We start from the raw sequence: 18,001 nt of genomic DNA on the forward strand, positions 1-18,001 counted from the left end.
TCAGGAATTGTACGAAAAAATGATCTTGGCACTAATTACGGAAACATGGATTTATGCTTGTGGTGTCTTGAGCCTTGAATTTGTTTTAGTTAAGATATTTCGTTTTCTACTCTTGATTGTCCTTTTATTGTAGTTTCCCGTTTTTCAAGTGATCACTTTTTAAGTTAAAAAAAACGAAAAAATAGTGGAGGAAGAGAAGTACTCTAGGGTGGCAAGCCCTTCGTTTTATAACTTAGGTTGACAAGTTATGTTTGATCAGTTGTTTTGAATTATTCATGTAACATAAAATCAATATTGACAAATAAAACTAGAACCAAAATTAATGGAATTTTATTTATTTTTTCGGGCCACATGGTTTAACTCTAATTGGTATTACGCATAATACATTATGTTAAGCAAACATTAAAATTTTGTACAGAATTATATTCCATATTTGAATCCAAACAACCCTATAAACTTGACACTTTTGTGTTCTATATACATATACATAAAAAGCCAGCTTGCGTAATAGTGTATAAATTTTAACATTACTCTCAATTTTTTTGGATAAAAATTAATTTTATTATTATATACTTTCAAAAATATGTTTTTGGCCAATGCTTTTAAAAAAAGTTAAATAGTTTATTTAAACATGAAATTAAAACAACAATGGGGATAAAAAAAATGCGGGAAATCAATTTAGCCTTAGGGCTTACCTCAAACGGGTCAGTTGGTCATATAGTTACCCGCATCCGAATCCGATGCCTTCTTCGGTTTATCTGCTCCGGCTACGTAAATCAGAGAAATTTGTGACGAAGAACGGACTCAGAGACAACGCATTGAGCCACTGTGTATAGAGAAAGATGATCATTCCCGTTCGTTGTTTCACCTGCGGAAAGGTAATAATTACATCTGCAGCTCCATGTGCCAATTAAACCAGTTCTTTTCACTGTTGGTAGATATAAGATTGTACCTTTTATGGTTTCTCGGAGCAGGATTTAGGGTTTCGATTAATTGGATAGTCAATTTTTGTCCGCAGGTGATCGGAAACAAATGGGATACTTATCTGGATCTTCTGCAGGCGGACTACAGTGAAGGGTTGGTATATGCGTCTTTGTTTTTGTTTTGAGTTTGAGATATTGATCAGTTCCAAAATTTAGCGCCTGTTTGGTAAATTAGAAACAGCTTTTTATTTTTCAGATGGAGAAAATAAAAAAAATTACATAAATCAGAGAAATTTGTGACGAAGAACGGACTCAGAGACAACGCATTGAGCCACTGTGTATAGAGAAAGATGATCATTCCCGTTCGTTGTTTCACCTGCGGAAAGGTAATAATTACATCTGCAGCTCCATGTGCCAATTAAACCACTTCTTTTCACTGTTGGTAGATATAAGATTGTACCTTTTATGGTTTCTCGGAGCAGGATTTAGGGTTTCGATTAATTGGATAGTCAATTTTTGTCCGCAGGTGATCGGAAACAAATGGGATACTTATCTGGATCTTCTGCAGGCGGACTACAGTGAAGGGTTGGTATATCATTTTTATTTTTTCAGTTTTTGCGTCTTTGTTTTTTGAGTTTGAGATATTGATCAGTTCCAAAATTTAGCGCCTGTTTGGTAAATTAGAAACAGCTTTTTATTTTTCAGAAGGAAAAAATAAAAAAAATTTTTTTATAACGTGATTTCAAAAAGTATTTAAAAAGAAAGTAAAATATTATTTTAAAAAATAAAAAATAAAAATAATTTTCAAGTATTTTGAAATTATTATTTTAAATAATAAGAGAGATAAAAAAATACCTACTTTTATTATTTTTTTATTTTTAAAATATATTTAATAAAATATTAATTTTTAAAATAATAAAATAAAAACAGTTTTAAACATCCCTTAATTTCACTTTTCAATCTGTCCTTTTTGGGGCTGTTTTTTTTTTTTCTCTCTCTTTATTGTTAGCTTCTGACTGGCATTTATGAATATAATCTCTAAAATTGACTTTGGGACTACAAATATTGTATAATTGAACGAAACATGCTCGACCATTCGTATGTGTTTTTGGGTCAATACTGCGTGTTTCCAATCATATCGACTGCCAACAAACGGGTGTTATTTCCTTAAATTCTATAAACTAGAAACATGTATCGTCTTCTTGAATTGTTAAAGCTCGTAGAGAGATTCTGGATTTATTAACTGGTTTATAATTGTGTTGTAGTTGTGCTCAAGTATTCATAAATTGTAATCGCTAACCGCCGTTTACATGATTTGACTGACGGAGCATGCATCATTACTCTTTCAGATATCAATTTTCCTCAACTTGCATCTGTTTTAGTGCCAAATGTCTGCTGTACTTAAGTTGAATATATTGGCCTTGTAATTTTAAGCATGGACATCTATAATGCATAGATACGGGTTGCGCATTGGGTGATAAAATAGATACACTGGGTACAACAAGTTCTTAAAGTTTAGGATATGGATGCAGGAAATATACATATGTAATTATGTATATATTTAACAGGTCAGCATATAAAAGATGAACAATATAAACATATTTGAGTAATGAATCAGAATTTCAAGAGTGATATGGAGATATTAATAACAAAACTAGGTTTTTGAGTTATTTTGGAACATTTTAGAGGGGGAGAAAATCAATAATAGAAGTTTTTAAAATATATTGTGTATTTTGAAGTACCGGATGTATATCATGCAGATACCTATCTAATATATTTGTCAACTTTTTTGAAATGTCCATGGACATAGCCGTATAGGTCCTGCTTATTGCATTTTTTTTTAGAAGAATAACTATTAAGTCTCAAAACAATGAATTAATACTAATTAAATTTCTGACAAAATTTTTTTTGAAAAATAAATTAAAAATATCGTTTTAAATTATTACAAATTCAAAAGTTTCAATTACAAATTAGTATTTAAATATCAAATATAACTTTTAAATTGTAATAAAAATTTTTATTTATAATTGTTTGAATTGATATTTTTAATTTGTTTTGTAGAAAATTTTGTCAAGGACTGAACTGTCATTAATTAATTCCTTCAGGACCTAAATGTCATTCTCCCTTTTCTCTGAGGTTGAAAAGTGACTTCTGATGCCAACATCATCTTTTGGGAATTTGCAAACCTTTTTTTTTTTTTTTGCAATTACCTCGTATAAAATAGCTTTTCTATAGCTGCAACACACCCTTGATGACTACTAGATGACATTACTGCAATGCTGTATTCCTCAACCACATTTTCATAGCGTCTAGCTTCTACCGCGTATTAGTTTTGTTATACTAATATGTATTGATATTGATGAAATGCAGAGATGCACTGGACGCTTTGGGTTTGGTTCGTTATTGCTGTAGACGCATGCTGATGACCCATGTTGACCTCATTGAGAAGCTACTGAACTACAATGGTAATTCATACTCCTCTGTTATTCTGTTTGGATTTGCGTCATTTTTTCTAATATTATTTAATTTGATCTGCTGATACATTCGGTTGCAGCTCTGGACAAGTCTGAGCCCAGCTAAGACAGCTTATGGAACTACAGATGACTCAGAAACCAGTTTTGTCACTTTCTTCTGGTCAAGTGTAGTGATTTTGCCTTCTTTTACTTCTTCAAATTGTCTATCATCAGACATGTTTAGTCTGTTCGAGCCAATTGAGCTGTGTGAAGTTTTAAAAAGACTATCATATGATGCAGCGTATGCTAGCTACTCAGCCACTAAAGTGTATCAGTCAGTGTGATGACTGTGATATCACATCATGTTATGACTCCTTTTTTTTTTTTTTTCCGGCCAGAACACATCATGTTATGACTTTAAAGACTAAATTCGTGGTAAGCCTTGTGTTGAAATTGATGCTGTCATGTGAATTTATATGTAGGAATGCAGCCTTTTGTGCGTATTACAGTTTAAACAAGTTTGTACAAGAATGGCTTCTGCTTAGCAGTTGGATTGAGAAAGCATTGGTTTTATTGCAATGACTGAGGTTGTGTTTGGTTTTTCAACCTTTCACTTAATAATATATTATATAACAAAAGGATCAATTATAAAAATTAATGTATTTTTTTAGTAATGGTACATTTGAAAGCACTTTTCATTATATTAATTTGCACAACTTTTAGTTTATTAAATTAATTTTTAAAAAAATATATCTAAATAAAAATTTGGTTACAAAGCACTTCTAAGATTCACTTTTTGACAAATGAAAAACCATACAGGCACTAAAGATTAAGGTTGAATGTGGATTGAATAGTGTTTTTAAAGCAATTTTAAGATTCACTTTTTATTTCATGATTTTTTCTCAAACAACTTCTAATTTTTGAAAAGCACTAAAAATATTTTCTAAAAGTTAGAAGTTAGTTACCCAAACTCCCTAATTTTCTTCTGATTCATTTGTAAAGCTGTTTCTCCTTTCCCCTATATTATCTAACCAATCTGCCAATACACTTTGCACTTTATGAAGGGATTATCAGAAAAATGTTCAATTAATGATTCTGTTGCGGAGCAGGTTGAATGTTATATTCCTTTAGGAGGGTTGTTGAAGTTAACTTTTCAGTTTGTTATCTCTGTTGTTGGTTGTATTGGCTTTGGGAATTTATTTCAATAACATGAAATCTCTTAAATTGTAGTTTGCCTGTGAGTCTATATCCACTTAAACTTTTGTTTAATGATTTTTTAATAATGAAGCTATTGTAAAGTTTGAAGAAGTAAGATAGAAGAAATTGAGTAACAGGAACAGAATAGATGTGCGCCTCATGTGAAAGCAAGTATTGTTATAAATATTAGGGTAAAAGTGTAAATTATTTAACTGTAAATCATTTTTTGAAAACATTTGATATCTTATATTATGAGTTGAAGCAAAATAAATTATCAACTAAAAAAAAATGAAGCATGTACAACCTTCCGTCAATTTATAGCTAATGTCCATTAACTTAAATTTGTGAGACCTTCATTCTCTTTGTTTTTCCATTAGCCACTCCTCCCAATTCTTCAACTTTGTCTTCTTGAACCTAGAATTGTCTTTGTAAAACCAAAATACATTTTGCACATACAATCATTGTTTTGATCACTGAGTGAATGGTTTTAGATTACTTGTTCAACAAGGATTTGGAAGGTTAGGGAAGACAATGAACAAATGTTAGGCATAAATTGATAGCGACAGAAGGTTGACATGCTTCATTTTGTTAGTTGATGATTTATTTTGTGTATTACTCCATAATATAAGATATTAGATGCTCCTTAAAAAAAAATTCATGGTTAAATTTATACCTTTACCCTAAATATTAAGATGCTAAAAACTGAACTGATTATTAAATCAATGATAGCACTAGTATAAAAATTAATGGTCAAAAGTATAGTTAAACCATAATCAAATCAGCTAAAACAAATTATTTTATTAAAGCAAAAGGATATTGATTTAATAGTTTACTGACTTAACCAAGTATTTTGACTTGGATTTATGTACTATGATAAATATTGATGCAAACAAATGTGTATGTATGAATGTATTTAAACTATTGGAAATTATATACACGGGATCTAAAATCTTTATTCTAAAGTATTTTTAAAGAGAGGGGGGAAGTAATGAAAAGAAAAATGAAAACAAAATCTATTCATATTTTCATTGATTATATTATTTGCTCTTTCACGTGAAGACATTTTAACTCCGAAAGATTTAATTGAGTCTTAGATACAATTTCACTTAGCATATTTTTTCCCACTTTCAAGCGTAGCCAAAATTATGACATCGATAGGGAATTTGGGCATACTCAGAAGAAACGATGGATAATTCCAAGCATTTTCATCTTCATAATGATATCACGAGAAATGATGGGATCAGATCGAATGTCAAAATACTCCAACACCCTTTAAATAGAAGTCATAAATTGAAATTTTATAAATAGAAAGGATGACATTAAGAGGGGGTTTACACAGAAGGGCTATATCGTCTGCTTGAGAATAGCCATAATTGCTTTGATTGTGAACGACTAACAGAAGAATAATGCTTCAATAAAAACACACACAAGGACCAAACGAGGTTCAAATATAATATAGTTATAGATGAAACCTTGAGTCAGTTTTCAAATATCAAATGAAATTCAACTTGTATTTCCTTTTGTCCTAAACCTCACCGTCTCCATTATTAATATGATGAAATTGAACTCTTCATCTACCCATGAGTGGACCAGTTCATTGGCTTTTCTTCCATGGAGGACCACACTACATTCATGGCATATACATCACATAGGACCCATATAACATATCTAACCAATTAGGTATATTAATTCATGCCTTTTATGATAGCACAGTGACGGGGTAGAATAAGAGTGATTCTAGTGGCTATGCTCTTGTCCACATTATAGTCTTTAGCAGCACAGAAAATTCACTCCCAAAAATAGAAAAGAAAAAAAAAAAGATAAAGAGATGGTAACATGGCCTGACTTATCTCTTTGAAGATGAGGTGAATCAATCGTTAGGATTTCTTGAGCTATTTTGGCCCTTCACTTAGGATATGACAGGATAACATTACACATAAGGCTCTCATTTCTTAGCTGTCTCTTGTGTGCGCGTGTGTGTGTGTAAAAAGAACACTTGAAAATATCTGCAACTAGTTCATGCACTTTTCTTCACATTTGTTTGCTTTCTTCTTCTACTTCTATTTCTTCTTTGTTTGTTCTCTCTCTCTCTCTCTCTCTCTCTTCGTCCACTGCTACACTATGCATCAGCATCACACTCACCAGCCCTTCATTCCTTGTCTCTATTGCCACCCTCAAAGATACATTAGAATGGTGAGATTCTCCACATCTGATATATTCTCTTCTGCTTCAATATCTGTTTACTCTTTGAATATATCATGCTTATAACTTCATCTTCATGCTTTGAAATTGAATACAGGTTCAGAATCTCATAGAGAGATGCTTGATCCTACACATGAGCCAAGACCAATGCGTTAAGGCTCTAGCTGAGCATGCAAGGATTACACCACTTGTGACACTTACAGGTGTGTGTCAGTTGTATGTGTGTGTATTTCAGAAGAAGAAAAAAAAAAAGAAAATATATATGGTATGTCTATACTTCACAATATGAAGGGTTTATCTGAATATAAATTTATTCTTGTTACGTTGGGCAGTGTGGAAAGAGCTACAAAAGGAGAATAAAGATTTCTTCAGAGCATATTTCCAAGTTATCTCACCAAGGCCTTTTACACGTAAGAGACCTGAATCTTCTCTATATCCTTTTAGCCTGTACAGGCTAAGTGAAGCTTATGAGCATGTCGAGAGGTAATATGATAGCATTTAGTTGCGGAAAAGTACAGAAAGAGTCTCACATGGATTCTTATTTTACTTTTCAGGTAGATATGTTCAAAGAGGACAGAGTTTAGCGAGAAGGAAACAGTGGAAGTAAAAGGATTAGTTATTAGTAATTAATGAATAATCACGTGTGGGAAAAGCTAGCGAGCATGATGAACTCTTATTAATTCCTGCAAGTTAAAGATGTATCATGGGTTTTGAGATAGTGAAGTTTTCACTTATGATATATTTATTACCATACTTGCTAGAATTAATGGTGATTATTACATACACTGATTTTGTTTATCTTCTGCATCTAGCCCTTCGGATATATATTATGCTGGCAAGTGACATGCGTAAAGCCCAAGCAATTCGCTAATGAAATGCGAAGATTGAAGACAAAGTTTAAGCCAAAGTTTAGTTACTTTCTTTTTATTGTTCATCCAATTATGTAAATAAATATGCAGTATGCAATGTATGTGATTTCACTAATGAGGCTACATAATTCTAAGAACTTGGACTTTATTTTGTAATTTAGAGCCCGTTTGGTTACAACTTTTAGGATTCTAAAAGTCCTTTTGCAAATCTAAATATTGTTTCGTTTGTTTCAGACCATATACAAAGTACTTTAGCCAAACATAAATAATACTTGTAAAAATTACTCTTTAGAACACTCCAGATAGCTTTTTAGACTGTCATTTTCTTGATTTAAACTTTGTATTTTTGTTTCAAATACATCCCATTGGAGTATTAGGATTTCTATTAAGTCACATGCCTAAGTCTCTGTTTTAATGTGACCACAAATCAAAATTATTGCCATATTGGTTGGATCAACTTATGAAGGAAACAAAGAGAGAGATGAACGGTAAAGACTGGAAGTCATATACAAGCAATTTCTAACCATAAACTTATTGTGAAGACTAATAATGGAGCTGGTTCACTCGGGAAAAGGAAAAAAAGAATCAGAGAAAAATTAAAAAAAATAATAATCAATTATTGGTAATGGACCCTCTCTGACAGGCAATCTCTCATGAGTCATGATAATAATACCCACTTGTTTCTAACTTTCTATTTAGATTTCCATTCTCAGAAGACAAATGATTCAGAGACAGACAACCTCTAAGGTAAGATAGAAATAGTAAGTTTTTGTCATATTGAGGTTTCATCATTCAAAAGTTGTCCTCGCCAAGACGTAACTCCTTGTTGGTACTTCCACGTAGGCCTTAACCTCCTTCATTCACATAAAAGTTTCACACATGAAGTCTTCCACCAATTACAGCAGCATAAAAGTACTATACCAGAAATACCATATAGTTTCACTGTTTCTAAGATCACAAAGACCTAACATGTGTCAGTTGGAGGATAAACCAGAGAAACAGATATAAAAAAAAATGTTAGCAATATATATATATATATATAAAATACATACAGAGAGAAAGAGACACTAGAAAATTTGATTGTAAATGAGGTTCAGTTCACATTTTACAATTACATTCTTGGTCTGCTATTTTCTCCTTATCTGTCTCTGAATACATGCATGAGTGTGGAGGATTTGAAGGACACGTATCACAAGCATATATCATTAGCTATTACTATAAAGGGAAAACAAAACTTTTGATCCCTATACTTTACTCGTGTTTTATCATAGGTTCCTATACTTTTTTTTTTTTTATTTTAGGTCCCTACACTTTTATTTTTCGGTGTTCTAGGTCCCTCTAAAGTCCTACTCTTTGTTCATTTAGAAACCTAGAACACCAAAAATTGAAAGTGTAGAGACTTATAAAACAAGAAAAAAAGTGCAAGAACTTATAATAAAACATGAACAAAATGCAGGGTTTGAAAGTTATATTTTTCCTACGATAAATAAGGATAAGAAATTTCATGAAGCTAGCAAGAGACCAAAAAAGCCCTTGTACTGATGATAAGCTTTAATCTGATTTGGAAATTACTGTACTTTTACCTCCTCAATCATCTTCATGTGGGTCCACATGTTGAGTCTGTATTCTCAACCTGCCCTGATTGGCTACTCCCTTCATCTCCTTCAGATTGAGCTTGAGGGAAATTGGCCCACTGAAATGTGAACATAAGTAATTGTTCAGGCATTAGGCTAATGATAATGCCCTTAGATTTTTTTTTTTTTTGAAAAAAAAAAGAAAAAGAAAAAAAGAATTGACTCTTTACATTTTTTGCTGCAGTTCTAAAAGCTTCCTTATGGACCATGTCAGGATTTTCAATCTTCAGCCTTCTGATCTCTTCTCTGCATATCAAACCAATATTATGAATTACATTATCTTCACGTTCTGATGCTAATGGTTAGTACAGTTCTGTGTATATATTGAAATATTACCTGATGAAGCGATTATAAGCTGAAGGTGTTTTTTGTCTTTTCCCTGGGCCTATGCAGAGAGAATAAATAAATTAAAAGAGGAAATGGGGATTATCAAAACCTGTTTCAAACTCAGTATCAAGTTTTGTTTATGACCCATTTGGAAGCACTTTTTAGACTCCAAACGTGCCTTTAAGTGAATTTCAAGGTAACATTTGAGAAGCAATAAATTGGAGCTTTTGAGAAAAGTCTTTTTTAGAAACAGAACAACAAACACACATTAAGCTCCTTACACCTCACATAACAGGCCCCTAAACTTGGAGTATACACGTAAATTGATGGACATATGTGATACATATAGTGTTTAATGTGAAACTATACTTCCGATACTATGTTAGTTTAATTTCCATCAAATGGTCATTTTTCTGCAACACTTTATTTGACTAATATGACCTCTTTGAAAAGCTAACAAACACCTTTATTATAATGCAAAGCTGATCAATCAAGGTTGGTCTTACTTACGTTCATTAATGGCATAATAACTCATTGGAATTGCATCATCTTCCCCACTATCAGAGCAAGTACTCTTGTCTGCAATATTTTCTTCTGGGCGACCCTCTTTGGGCTGAAGAGATAGATAGATATATATATATATATATATATAGTCATCATCATCACAAAAGCATTTGAAATCAGCATGCATGTAATGAACTTAGAATAATTGAGAAGGTTAATGAACGAAGTACCTGATCCAGACAAGTAAGAGAGGGGAAGAGTTGAAAAGGGACAAAAGAAGCTTTCATCATACTAACAGAGAGGAGGGTTGTGCAGTTTCCACACCTCACAGTCACCTCCATTGATAAGCTACTGCATGGGACACTGACCTAATGAAAACAAATTAAAGAGACAATAAAACCAAAGAAAGTGATCAATCAGCATTACCACGAAAAAAGAAATTAAAACAAGCGGTTATGCTTCCTAGCCAAAAGTAGTGTTTTATTCTTGCAACTGCTACCTATAAGTTTTCTAAAACAAAATAAATAAATACATGCCATAGCGCTTCATACAAGAAGTGCTAGCTACCGCGCGCGCTCTCTCTCTCTCTCTCTCTCTCTGCGTTTTTCTAGCAATAGAAACACTATTTTTTGTATTAAGTAGCACTGGATCTTGTAACACTAACAAAAGCTATAAAAATGAATAGTAGTGAAGAGAAACTAAGAGGTGAAATGATCAGTACCAGTAAGATGGTGGTGCAGAATCCACATTTCACGTAGCATATGTGCTCTTGAAGATGAAGATCATTGAGTGTTGACATGGCTGAGTCAGAGAGAGAGAGAGAGAGAGAGAGAGAGAGGACGAAGCTGAGATATTGAGATGAAACGAGGAAGCATTTGTAGTTGAAGGTGGAGAATGGAACAAAGTTTCATGTTTCGTTATTAACAAATTATTTCATGATTTTTTTTCTTCTGTCCTGTTTCGAATTGCATGAGAGAAAAAAATAGTATCAAAAGTTAAGAGTTTGGACATTGTGGCAAGACACTAGTCAATGATATGACATGAGAAATGGTGACCTGTTGGATGCAACACTCAAATAAATGGTACTATAATAGCAACAGAGGTTGGGCATCTATTGCCAAAAATGAGTGATATGTTTATAAAACTTGGTATTATTCACAAATTATGAATAATCAATTTGAATTTTACAAAATTACATTGGAAGAGCAACTCTTAATTAAAGTCAATAATTCTCGAATTTAATCTAATATATGTCACGTAACTCAATCAATTATATTGGTCCAGTTTAATTTGATTGGATGAAACTCAAACATGTGTGTCAAGGGTTTTCTTAATAAACCGATCAAATTCATTTGAAATTGACTAGAATAATTCAGCGATCCAAACAGATAGAAGACTCAATCAATCATAATCTTTGCCTTAATTACTTGTACTGCGAGGTACTTGTGGAGCTTTTCGTTGCCCTAATTTGCTCCAACATTTCACCTTAAAGTGCGGGAAGACTAAGCAAGCCTCTCTCAAATTACAGTCACGTCCCAGCTGAGAAATGACAGAGAAACTTTACCCATATAATTCTTCTTCTTCTCATGAGACTTTGTGTGTGTGGCTCAAACTTGTACGCTTATTTGCGGGGTCAAGTACTTGTTTCATGTGTCTTTATGAAAACAGAACATTTACTCATCACATGTACAAGCAAGGAATGTTGACCTTGACGTGTACAATTTGGTGATTGAACGAGCATTCGATTTAATTATTGTTGAGTCTAAATAGAAATATAACTATTTCGATTTAACTTTTTGCATCCAAAAGATTTGGAGGTATAGCCTTGTTCAAAAAAATATCAAGTCACTACATAAATCGGCTGTGTTGATTTTGAAATTTTAATCATCTAATTTTAGATCATATTTGATAGGAATAAGTCATTTTCAAGGGAGAGAGAAGAGGAAGAAGAGAGAGACCTTCGTGTAAGCTATTATTGTAAGTTCCAAATGCGCTTGATGGACATGAAAATGGATGGGAGTTATCTTGTTTTGTATGAATGTATGAAAGCTGGAAAAGAATAATAATATACAATAAAATTATCATTTGAACCTAAATATTAAAGAGTCATTTTTAAGAGTGAGAGAAGAGTAAACAAAGTAGGAGAGAGACGTTCATGTAAGTCTTTTTTTTTTTTTAAGAGATCCAAAAACACTTGCTAGGTATGAAAGAGGCTGGTTTTGTATAAATGTATGAAAGCTAGAAATAAGAATCCTAAAAAACGAATTAAAAATTCCAAAAATAGGAGAGACGAATTTCTCTCTCTTCTTTTCCCCTTGAAGGAGATCCATTCATACATACCATACGCGTAATGTTGTTAACCACATATTTTTACTCCATTTTTTTTTTGAAAAAATAAAATCAGTTTGTGGAAGGATAAAATTAAGTACACAGAAGCCTAAGTCAAAAAAAAAAAAAAATCAACTTCGACTAGGACAATGGACACACAAAAAACAACTGGAGAAGATAGAAATAAAGGAGAGTGACATCTACGTCCTACCCAAAGCAAGTTAATCTTATATAAGTCCCTTGAATTTGCTTAATAACTGAGAGGTCCCAAAGGACTTGTCTGTTATTTTAATACATATGAAAAGACAAAATTATACTGTAAATAATAAAAAGGAAGATAAAAAAAAAAAAAAAAAAACCATCGTCCACGCTATGCACGCTCAATAACAAATGAGTTGAATATGGGTACTTGATAAAGAAGCGCCTGGTCTTTATTTGCGTCTTCTTCTTGTGATTTTGGGGAGAGTCTAACCTGGAAGTTGGAGAAGAGGTTTTTTTTTTTTTAAATCTTCTTTTTTTTTTTAGGAGTAATTTTATCTTTTCATATGTATTAGAAAGAACACTCAGATTTCTTGAAACTTCGTAGTAATTAAGCTAACTCAAGGGACTTATTTGAGATTAACTTGCTTAAGTGTGACTTAAATGTGATTTTTTTTATAACGTAAAACAGATGACTCAATCATATAGGATTTATATTGGATCCTGAATAACAACAATGAAAATAAGAAGAAATCAAACACAAGCACAACAGTTAGCAATATCCTCAAACTCAGACTAATAAGATTGTGCCACTATAATTCATTTGGAATTATGGAAGCAGTAAAATTCATCTCAAAGCCTCATCAAATCTGAACTATTTCACGGTTATTTAGGTGAAAATGTTTTAACAAGATTGATATCGATGTCCAAAACTATGGGGATATAAGCAGCGATCAAGAATAATTGTAGGAAGATATCCTTTCAATAATAATGGGATCATGATCTCCTATTGATAAAATGAATCAAAGTTGGGTGGCAGGTAGGAATCAAGAACCGCATATTTAGGTGCTTTAATTATTAAAATTCCTCCAAATTATAACCCCTTCTTGTTTTTGTCATTATCTCTAAAAGACTTGCTTGTTCCATCATCCATGTTCATTTATCACCTGCCCTCATACCACTCTTCTCAATGTAAATGAGAAATCACACAATCTTTATGAGCATAAAGTGCCAAAATTAAACCGTGGGATATGATTTGAAAAAAGGGATAGTTCTACTTCTTCATATCTTCCCTTGTAGCTTGCATTTGTCTTCTTTTAATTATCTCATGGAATATGATTTGGATGGTCTATCAAATAGAAAAATAACTTTTTAATTGTCCCAATGACAAGATCACCTCTCTTTCTTAGAAGATATCTTATATTTAAACCTAATGTTAATATCATTATTGTGCATGAACGGATGCGTGTGTCCCTTTTTCTCATGAAAAAGGATTGGATTAAAAACATTTTTTTAAAAAAAAAGTACAAAAACAGCTTTTAAAATTGAATAATTGATATTTGGTGTAATCCCATGAAAGAAAGATAATGATAGATAAATTTGGTTAATATGTGCGATACACAAGTCCCCAAGTCCTTACATGTCAAATATAATGTAACACCCTAATTTTTTTTAAAAAAACAATTTAACTCAATCAAGGTAGAAAAGTGTCTATCATGATAAACAGAAGTCAACTTATTCTATATTTTTTTTAAAACAATTCTATAATTTAAAACACTACCATGGTAAAAAAGATTAAACTCCTTTCTAAATAATACAAAATAATTTTATACGACTAATATATATTTACAACCATAATTGGGTTACAGCCACCCAACACATTTTATATCAATAAATTCAATATAAAACATTTTATAATTGGCTTAAACTTGCATAATACAATATCTCAGATGAATTTTTATATAAAACATTTTATAATTGGCTTAAACTTGCATAATACAATATCTCAGATAAATTTTTACTTTCCACATGCCATTGAGTTAAAATCACATTTTTCATTCTTATAAGCCCAATAAATGCAAACCATAAACCAATAACTAACAACTTAATCAATTCCCAAAACAAGCCAATTATTTAGCCTCATAATCATACCATTTCAACCATCCAAAATAAATCAAAGATTAAAATTACAGTCATCCAAAGTGTACCAAATGTAGAAATAGTTTGAAGGGCATGATTACATGATTACATTCATATAATTGTCAATAAACAAACGCCCTAGTATTGACAATATAACACATTAAAAATTATAAATTAAATACCCAAAAGAGACAGTGGATCTATGCCACTAAACTTTAGGGACTCCTCCACGCGCCACTCGTGGCTCTTCTCCTAAAACTTATTAACGAGATAATAAAACTCAAAAGTTCCAGTAACTAATGCCAATATATGATAGTATATATAAACAGTTAAATATGTGCTTGCTAAGTGGGGAAACAACAGTAATATAATTTCAACAAAATACAAAAAATATTACAGTGCATAACAAACAACCATCCTTATCTCCCTCCATTAATCTTGAGCCGTAACCCTTACTTGGTGCTAAATTACCTAGCCAAAGGTAGATTAGCCCGAGCCCTTACAAGCCACCTATTGGGCTCCAATAGGGACGTACCACGTGGCACATAAATACAACAACAACAACAGTCTCCCAACACCTCCCACACTAATCAAACAAATTCATAACAATATTATACAATTATACAATATTACAATCTTCACAATTTTTTTTTTTTTAACAATATTATAATATGACATCCCACTTGGCAAAAATACTTGAAAATGTATATCTACAATTTCACAATTTTTTCGTAAACATAATAAAGTAATTTCTCAACAACAATTCATAATTTTCTCAATAATTACCCAATTAACATGAAGCAACACTAAACACAAATTAAAAGCATGGTTACCTTGTGGCTTTTTCAATAAATTATTCCTTACAATTTCTCTCCCACCACAATCTTCACTAACAACACAATCTATAAATAATATAAATATTAGTTTTAATTATTTAAACTAATAAAATAACTCTAATAATGGGATTAGAAAATACAACATAATTTTTAATCTCAATCTTAATACAAATCTAGGGTTAGTATTATTAAGTAAAATTTTTAACTCCTCTTTTAGTCATCAATAAATATTAATAAGCTAAAATCAACCTCTAAACCAATTTTATTATCAAATTTTTTTTATTTCATAAATTTGCACCTAAAATACCTAAAAATTAAATCTCAAGCTTAGAATCATCATCCTATAGCCATAATAATTCATTTCTCATCCTAAATAATCATCTAAACCTCAATAAATTAACATATATTTTTGGATTTAATAAAAATCTAGCCTAGGGTTTGATCCATAAGCTTTAAATTCTAAGTTCATCAATAAATTTATACTCTAGAATATTTATTATACCACTAAAAACTTCAACAATCACACTTATTCAACATAAATTCATCCCTCTTTTAAATTCTAGATTTTCTACCACCACAAAATCTAAAACCAAAAAGGAAAGATGGTTAAGAAAAATTTTTAGAACACTTACTTAATCTTGAAAAGCTTGAAATCTCACTCAAAATATTCTATTAAGAAAGTCTCATCTTAAAAACGTAGCTCCCTAGTATTGGCGAACTCACGCTCACAAATGCTCTCTCTGTTCGCACACAAAAGAGAAAGGAAATGAAGAGAAAATAAGAAGAGAATGCGTGGGCTTTAAAAAAAAAAGTATGGGTCCTACCTCCTTTTGCTTTCCTTTCCCTTTTTTTTAATATATATATATATATATATGTGTGTGTGTGTGTGTGTGTATGTATGTATGTATGTATGTATGTACATTACAGCACGTCCGCTCCTTCTTTTTCTTTTTTTTTAATTTATCTAATATATATATATATATATATATATGTAACCATGCGAGTAAAACATTCCACCTCCCCATTTTTTTTATTTAATTCCTACACACACACATACATTTATATATATATTTACATTTCATTTCTCAATCTCTCTTTCTATTATATTTCTCTTTCTTCTTTTCTAATAATAATAATAATAATAATCTTTAAAATTTTAACTTAGAATTATATCCTAAATTAGATATAATAATCATTTCTACTAATTTACTTACTTTTAAATATTTTTTAAAATTTCTATTAACCTAAATTAATTATTAAATTTTAAATTGAGATGTTACATCAAAACCAACCAATAAAAAGTTATGGACAAAAATGCCCTCACCTGATTAGTAATAGAAAATGTTTTGTAAATATTAAACAATCAAATTACGAATGTTAGAAAATGAGTTGTAAATTATCATAAAATTTAGTTGGCATCATATATGAAAAAATGGGTTTTGCTAGTCTTTACAACTTATTTGGACAGTTAAGGTTACTAAGTCTTAAGTATCATTTTACAAAAGGTTAAATAACAAATTTGCATAAATCTAAAAGCATTTAGGACTCCAAACTTGTTTTTAGTGCAAAATTTTGCTTCAAGATTTCAAACAGTTTAATATAACTATTATTGTTAACAAATATTAACTTTAATGATTAATTTAAAAAGAAAAAATTAATCTTTTAGTCCTTCAACTTTTAATTCACTTGTAACTCAATTCTTCAACTATGACTCGCCGTGATTCAATCCCTCACCTATGAGTCAGTCTCTCAACTTTTGAATCACTTACAAATTAGTTCCTAAACTTTTGTTAATTTTTTCATATTAATTTATATCTCACATCAATGAGTAAAGGGAGGATATTTAAAATAATATATGAGCATTTTTTTATCCCTCTTATTTGATAAGAAATTTTTAAAAAAATTAAAAAATAAGGACCGTGTTATAGGTGAATCAAAAGTTGAGGGATTAAGTCGCAGCGAGTTATAGTTAAAGGATTGAGTTACAGTGAGTTACAATTGAGGGAAGTTAAAGGAGTTAAAAGTTAAAGGATTAAAAGATTAATTTTTTATTTAAAAATATTATAGACAAGGATCAAGAAATTTTTTTTATCTTTTTCTATAATTTTTTGGTTTTTTTATAATTTTTGGTAATTTTTAAAATTGTTTTTTAATTAATTAATTATTAAAGTTAACTTTCATTAGTAGTAGAAGCTATATTATATTATTTTTAAAAATTAAAACAAGCATTTATATTCTAAACTTATTATATTAAAAATAAATTTAAAATATAAATGTTCTTGAGCCTATAATTTAAGAGTAAAATTTTCATTTAATCCTTTACAAATGACCTCATTTTCTCTTTAAAATTAAAGTGTTGAACTTCTACACAAAGTACGAACACTTGACGGGCACATGAAGAGACCGATGTTCACTAGTCATACCTGGAGAGGAAGTGGACTGTGGAAAAGCAACACGGGGTGAGAGGGTAAGAATGAGTAAGATGTTTTTTGCTTTGTAACTGTCAATTATTTAAAATCACATCACAGCTTTGATCACATGCATTTGTAGCATTTGTTGTGACTTTGATCACCAACAAGTTCAATTGAAATAGTATCATAACATTGACCG

General features: G+C 31.0%; 3 protein-coding genes across 7 annotated transcripts; 2 read left to right on the forward strand and 1 right to left on the reverse strand.

Moving 5' to 3' along the window:
* Positions 1–1,199: 1,199 nt before the first annotated feature.
* Positions 1,200–3,955, forward strand: LOC129312004 (DNA-directed RNA polymerase subunit 10-like protein). Its single transcript, XM_054954539.1, has 4 exons — positions 1,200–1,309; positions 1,450–1,508; positions 3,294–3,388; positions 3,478–3,955. The coding sequence occupies exons 1-4, from the start codon at positions 1,274–1,276 to the stop codon at positions 3,501–3,503; spliced, it is 216 nt and encodes a 71-aa protein (XP_054810514.1). The 5' UTR covers positions 1,200–1,273; the 3' UTR covers positions 3,504–3,955.
* Positions 3,956–6,497: 2,542 nt separating this feature from the next.
* On the forward strand, positions 6,498–7,822 carry LOC129310958 (uncharacterized). 4 transcript variants are annotated; one of them, XM_054952858.1, is made up of 4 exons: positions 6,498–6,766; positions 6,873–6,978; positions 7,108–7,258; positions 7,588–7,822. In XM_054952858.1, exons 1-4 carry the CDS (start codon positions 6,593–6,595, stop codon positions 7,616–7,618), a joined length of 462 nt encoding a protein of 153 aa, XP_054808833.1. In that variant the 5' UTR covers positions 6,498–6,592; the 3' UTR covers positions 7,619–7,822. The 4 variants fall into 4 exon arrangements, with proteins under 4 accessions (XP_054808833.1, XP_054808834.1, XP_054808835.1 ...); XM_054952859.1 differs by having other exon boundaries at positions 6,507–6,766; positions 7,330–7,822; XM_054952860.1 differs by having other exon boundaries at positions 6,516–6,766; positions 7,108–7,185.
* A 418-nt stretch (positions 7,823–8,240) lies between these two features.
* On the reverse strand, positions 8,241–11,008 carry LOC129310957 (axial regulator YABBY 4). Of its 2 annotated transcripts, none has more exons than XM_054952857.1 (7): positions 10,831–11,008; positions 10,340–10,477; positions 10,116–10,218; positions 9,615–9,663; positions 9,449–9,524; positions 9,228–9,337; positions 8,241–8,592 (listed from the first exon to the last, which is right to left on the reverse strand). In XM_054952857.1, the coding sequence occupies exons 1-6, from the start codon at positions 10,906–10,908 to the stop codon at positions 9,242–9,244; spliced, it is 540 nt and encodes a 179-aa protein (XP_054808832.1). In that variant the 5' UTR covers positions 10,909–11,008; the 3' UTR covers positions 8,241–8,592; positions 9,228–9,241. The 2 variants fall into 2 exon arrangements, with proteins under 2 accessions (XP_054808832.1, XP_054808831.1); XM_054952856.1 differs by having other exon boundaries at positions 8,241–8,498; positions 10,831–11,007.
* Positions 11,009–18,001: the final 6,993 nt, after the last annotated feature.

This window comes from Prosopis cineraria, unplaced genomic scaffold (genome assembly GCF_029017545.1).
Source record: "Prosopis cineraria cultivar Desert tree isolate PC_DT_omini unplaced genomic scaffold, ASM2901754v1 PC5, whole genome shotgun sequence".
NCBI lineage: Eukaryota > Viridiplantae > Streptophyta > Magnoliopsida > Fabales > Fabaceae > Prosopis > Prosopis cineraria.